The following is a 5,914-nucleotide window of genomic DNA, read 5'->3' on the forward strand; positions in this document are numbered from 1 at the left end:
GGGGACTTGAATTTGGAATTCTTAGAATACAGTGAAAGTCAGTGCTCTAACATTCCTGCTGTGGCCTCTCCTGATACATCTGCATAAAACAAACCACTCAAAGGCATTTACCCTGTTTGGCCATCCACTTCCACTTCCCATTTAGTGCCTTTAAGTATTAAATCAAGACTAAAGCCTCTGTGCTGATGCCTTAAGATCAGGTGTTCTGGATAGTACCCCTCTCGTGTGGGGTAAGTGAAGATTTTGTTTCAAAATTTGGAGGTTGCAGATTTGTCTTATTAACTATGTCCTTTGCCTTACAAAAACTTTACAGTTTCATGAGGTCCCATTTATCAATTCTTCCTCTTAGAGCATAAGCCATTGGAATTCTGTTTAGGAAATTTCCTCCTGTGCAATGAGTTCAATGTTCATTCTCACTTTACCTTCAGTGTATATAGTTTTAGTTTGAGGTCTTTGATCTGCTTAGACTTGAGCTTTGTGCAAGGTGACAATTATGAGTCTATTTTCATTTTTTTCTTCTGCTTTTTTTTGTTTCTTTGGTTTTTTTGGATTTTGTTTTTTCGAGACAGGGTTTCTCTATACATCCCTAACTGTCCTGAAACTCACTCTGTAGACTAAGCTGGCATCAAACTCAGAAATCCACCTGCCTCTGCCTCCCAGAGTGCTGGGATTACAGGTGTGTGCCAACACTACCTGGCTGTTTTCATTTTTCTACATACAGACAGCCACTTAGACCAGCACAATATATTGAAGATGCTTTCTTTTTTCCATTGTATATGTTTGGCATCTTTGTCAAAGATCAGGTGTCCAGAAGTGTGTGGTTTTATTTCTGAGTCTTCAATTTTATTCCATTGATCAGCGTGTCTGTCTCTGTACTAATCCCATGTTGTTTTAATCACTATTGCTCTATAGGACAGCTTGAGGTCAGGGATGGTGATTCTCATAGCCATTCTTTTATTGTTAACAACTGTTTTTGTTGTTGTTGTTCGGTCAGAAAAAATTGAATCAGTCTCCTCAAGAGACTGGAGTCTCCAGGGAGTTTAGAGGTCAGGTTGGGTGTGGGCGGGCCATCCTCCTGGAGTCAGGTGGGTGGGGAGGAGCTATGAGATGTGGAAGTAAACCTCTACTTTGATGAGATTGGATCACAGAGCTCATGACCTTCAGGGGACCTTATAAGAAGCCAATGCAGCGCCATCTTTTCAGTCCTGTTCCACCAGGCTCCTGAAAGAGATTCCTGGTACACAGATCCAGACTCCACAGCTCAGGGAAGCCGCTGAACGCATCACAGAGAGAGGCAGGCTCTCAGGTGGAAATATTTATCAAACTCTGCTTGAGGTGAGTGGTTAGAAACAGGAGTGTTCTGAAGTGAATCTGAAAAGGTGAAGAATCTCTCATGTGAGGGTGAAGGCATTTCACTTAAATAGAACTTTCTCCTTCAGAGTTTGGCAGCAGTGGTGGATTCTTGAAGGGAAACATTCCCTGAATGTTACAACTTCAAGTCCCTAAGTTTCTGATGGAATATTCTTGGGAGGTAGAAACACAGAACCTGGTGCATTTCTGATGGCCGTCACCAGGCCCTGTATTCCTATCCTGTCCTGAAACTTAATCCCACTGCTTGAAACTCTTTTGTTAAACTCTATTTCAGGAAATCAAAGCCAACAGGTCCACTAAATGGAGTCACAAAGGAAGACCAAGAAGGTCCTTCCATCCATTCCAACTCAAACAGCCCAGAGTAAGCCGAGAGGCTCATGGGAACAGACCGTCCCATCACTGAAAGAGGAGAACCCTAGGGTAAGTGGAAGCCTATATGTGTCAGCCAGCCCTGGGCCTAGGTGAGACAGGGCCACACCCCAAATCTTTGTATTGTGCGGATCCACCAGAGGAGAATGCTGGGATATGGGCTTAAGCTAATAGAAAGTCCTGTGTATCCAGCTGGTACAGTGCACTGGGTAGGTGGGTCCCCTGAATTCCAGGGGGTCACTGAGCCTTTCTCCCAGTGAGTTTTGGGCACAGAAATCAAGTTCTAGGTTGATGTATTTCAGTTAACAATAGGACAGGCACAGAAACAACGAGGAGGTTCAAGGGCAAGGTAAATAGTATTATTACAAGGGTAATAGAGACTTTACCGCCAGGCAGTGGTGGCACACACCTGTAATCTCAGCACTCTGGGAAGCAGAGGCAGGCAGATTTCTAAGTTCAAGGCCTTCCTGCTCTACAGAGTGAGTTCCAGGACAGCCAGGGCTAAACAGAGAAACCCTGTCTCGAAAAAACCAAATCCAAAAAAAAAAAAAAAAATAGAGACTTCCCAGAATAATGGGACTGGATGGATTAGATCTCCAGTATTTGTTTTATCATTATTATTATTATTATTATTATTAACGGATATTTTATTTATTTACATTTCAAATGTTATTCCCTTTCCCCATTTTCCCTCCAGGGAACTTCCATCTTGGAGATAGTTATGCAAATGTCTGGGTAGTCTACTAAGGTCCAGTACCCTCTTACATTTGTCACTCTGATCCAGGGCCCTGATCATATCAGAGGAATCAGAGGGCCAGACAAAGGAACTGTTCCCCTGCTCTTTGGCAGGATTGGTCTGTTGGCAGATACAGGGCTCCCTGTCTTCACCCATGCATCTCCCAATTATGCTTGCCTCCTCCAGGTTCAAGGAAACAAGCAGGTGGACTTTCAACCCATTCTGTAGTGAATGTTGCCCATGCACAGAGAACCTTAAAGGGCCTTTTGGCCTTGAGGGGGGATTGATGGTGGAGATGTCCCGGGATCTCTTTGAGACTCACCGATATCTCCTTTGCTCCTCACAGGTGAAATGCAGAAGCCATGAGGCCTTTGGCCACACTGCAAGAAGCAGAACGAGTCCCATGAAGCAAGGCCATGCGCTCCTAGTCCCACAGCCTCTGGGAGCCAGGATACAGAAAGAGAACAAGGATCCTTGCAGGCCCCAGGGTCTACAGAAACTCAATCCAGTCACCAGAGAGAAGTAAGTGATGGGAACAGGGCTGGAGGAGGGAAGGCTCCAGGTAAAGCCGAGCTTATGGAGATACCATGTCTTATCTCTCAGTTCCCAAAGGGAAAGGGCCTGAGAGCTGGTAAAGAGTCTGCTGGCCAGTGAGTGAGTGAGTGAGTGAGTGAGTGAGTGAGGGAGTGAGGGAGTAAGGGAGTGAGGGAGTGAGGGAGTGAGTGAGGGAGGGAGGGAGGGAGTGAGGGAGTGAGTGAGGGAGTGAGTGAGTGAGGGAGTGAGGGAGTGAGGGAGTGAGGGAGTGTGTGAGTAAGTGAATGAGTGAGAGAGTGAGTGAGTGAGTGAGGGAGTGAGGGAGTGAGTGAGTGAGTGAGTGAGTGAGTGAGTGAGTGAGAGAGTAAGTGAGTGAGTGAGTGAGTGACTATTTGAGAGGAAAGCTGAAGTGTCCCCGCACCATTGTCCGTCCCACAGGTATGATGAGCAGCAGAAGAAGGCTCCCTTCCAGAAATTTCCAAGGGAGCCACAAAGGGGGGAACAGATGGTCAACTTGGCTGTAAGTAAAGTAGATACCCTGTTCTTGAAAGTCCCTTTTTCTCAGTTCTGCCTCTTGGCACCTTCCTTCTGCCCGGCCTATTTGCTAACCTCATCGTCTGTACAAGCCAGATTTCACAAATCTTCTCTGGCAGCAACGATCCATTTGTTTATTGTCATAGTTCGGATGAATTGTGTTTGGATGAGTGAGCGAGCCTCTGCTGCAGGTCTCCTTAAGGACCAGCTCGCCTGGAGGAGGGGCAGGGTCCTCCTAACTTGCCCATGGATTTAGGGCTCCAGTGCTCTCCCCCTGTGGTCAGATTACAAACAGGGTCTACTCTCCCGAGTTTTCTGGTGACCTGTTTGGGGAAGGAAGGGCAAGATGGAACCTATAGGAGAGGAAGAGGAGCCAAAACCACATATTTCTGGGAGCCATAAGCACTAGGAATTTCTCAGATAGATGATTAAATAATAATTAGGGTGTGTCTGCCCCATCTAGGTATGTAGCTTGTATTTATGTCACTTGAGTTTCGATTTATTGTGTGACTATTTTGTGGGTTGAGAATTTGCTGATATAAATCTGAATGATAAATCACAAGCCTCTAGAGTTTTGATTTTCCCGGGTTATTGGGATTTGTGACCACTGACCACAGAGGGTGGATGACTGGGAATGCAAGCAGAATCCTCAGCAAGAGAAACTGGAGATGGGCAGTCAGTGCACAGAGCTAGCCTTGGAGACGGTGAGGTCACAGGGACCAGCGAGTAGCTTTCCCACAACAGTTCACCTCAAAGACCATTGGGAGAGACAGATGTAAGGCAAGCCAATGCTTCCTGCCCCGCTTCATATCCCAAGAAAGATGGTTAGAATTTTCAAAACTATGCTGTAAATTATGTGGTAACTTGACTCTAACTGTTCTTCTATGACCAAAGAAATATCATAGACATCTTCCTGGGTGTCTCTCTGACTATCCATACATCATATTTCTCTTCATGTACCTCTTGTCAGATGCACGTGAGAAGGAACTTGCCCATCCTCCAGGTGGTCCATCTTCCATGCTGACAGTGCCCTACTGATCTCTCCATATGTCTGTCTTTTCTACAGCAGCCACAGATGCCAAGCATTCCTGGGAACAGAAAGATGTCTGTGCCACCAGACCAAATATCTCTTGGGAAGCAGACGTGCCCTGGGAAGCCTGCCCTCCACAGCTTTGACAGCTCCTGCATCTCACATTCCAGACAGAAGGAAGGTCAGAACGTGGCTGTCCCTGGTGGTGCCAAGTCAGTTTTCAGGCAGGATGGAAAAAACACATCCTCAGAAAAGCTCCTGGATCAAAAGCTACAGGGTACCTCACACAAACACCCTGTGGCTGTCCCCAAAAGTCATGCAATCGGTGAACTGTCCCACAAAGAGTCAAAAACTGAGGGTCCCAGTAGGAAAATGCAGCCCAGCCAGCAGCATCCTGTCATCCACCACAATAGACAGAACCCCAAACTCAGCTTCTGGGCCCCAGGTAAGAAAACTTCCCGGTGCCCCACTCAGCCTAGCCAGAATCCTCCAAAGAAACAAAGAATTAACTCTACCAATGCACCAGAGAAGAGCCATGCAGGACCAGGTTCCATGGACACCATGGACAGTCAGTCTCCTCCCATTGCTAACAGACTTGGACTAGAAGGCACAGCTGAAATGAACAAGAAACTAGCAGCCCAGGTACCCAGCACTGACCAACAGCTACATAGCAGGCCAGCACTGGTCCCAACCAAACCCTGTATGGAGTCCCACCAGCCGTCTTCTGGACATGTTGGAGGCCAAGCCCTGAGAATGATCTTTACCAGAGCGGGTAGTAACTGCTGGAGCTGCAGGCTCCTGACAGTTCCCCCACCACTTCCCCATGAGAAGCAAACACCTCCTTTGGAGAGCCCTGCCTTCCCCAAGGAAGGAGAGGCAGCAGGATCCCAGGCCAAAGTGAGTGTCCTCTATGAGGACCTTTGGGTCTCCTCCTCCTCCAAGGACAGTGATGGAGAATGAGCTGCCACCTGAAGATGCTACTCCCCTGCTCAGACTTGCCAGATTCTTTCAGGCTAATCCTCTCCCTAATTGTCCAGGTAGATGACATGACGGTATCTTGTCATGTTTCTTCCAGATGAGAGCCCCTATAGTGCATGGGATCACATCCCTTTCCTCTTTCTACAACTACCCTCTCCTCAGAATGATCTCTGGACTCTGAGGTGTGCCTCTGAGAAGCCCTCTGAAGGTCACCTGTCCTCTCCACTCTTGTCATCAGTGACCTCTAGTATGTCCTTTCAGCTACTTAAATGTTCAAAACTATCTGCCAGTTGTCCCATCTTATGAGGTTTTCTACTTTCTTCAATAAAGTTACCCTAGAAATTATGTCTATGCATTCATGT

At 46.9% G+C, this 5,914-nt stretch overlaps 1 protein-coding gene across 1 annotated transcript; it reads left to right on the top strand.

Annotated features, from left to right (window-relative positions):
• The first annotated feature begins 1,671 nt into the window (after window positions 1-1,671).
• Window positions 1,672-5,534, top strand: LOC127668552 (putative protein FAM90A10). Its single transcript, XM_052162190.1, has 4 exons — window positions 1,672-1,791; window positions 2,823-2,998; window positions 3,449-3,530; window positions 4,611-5,534. The coding sequence occupies exons 1-4, from the start codon at window positions 1,672-1,674 to the stop codon at window positions 5,532-5,534; spliced, it is 1,302 nt and encodes a 433-aa protein (XP_052018150.1).
• Window positions 5,535-5,914: the final 380 nt, after the last annotated feature.

The sequence above is a fragment of the Apodemus sylvaticus genome, chromosome 18 (genome assembly GCF_947179515.1).
Source record: "Apodemus sylvaticus chromosome 18, mApoSyl1.1, whole genome shotgun sequence".
Lineage (NCBI taxonomy): Eukaryota > Metazoa > Chordata > Mammalia > Rodentia > Muridae > Apodemus > Apodemus sylvaticus.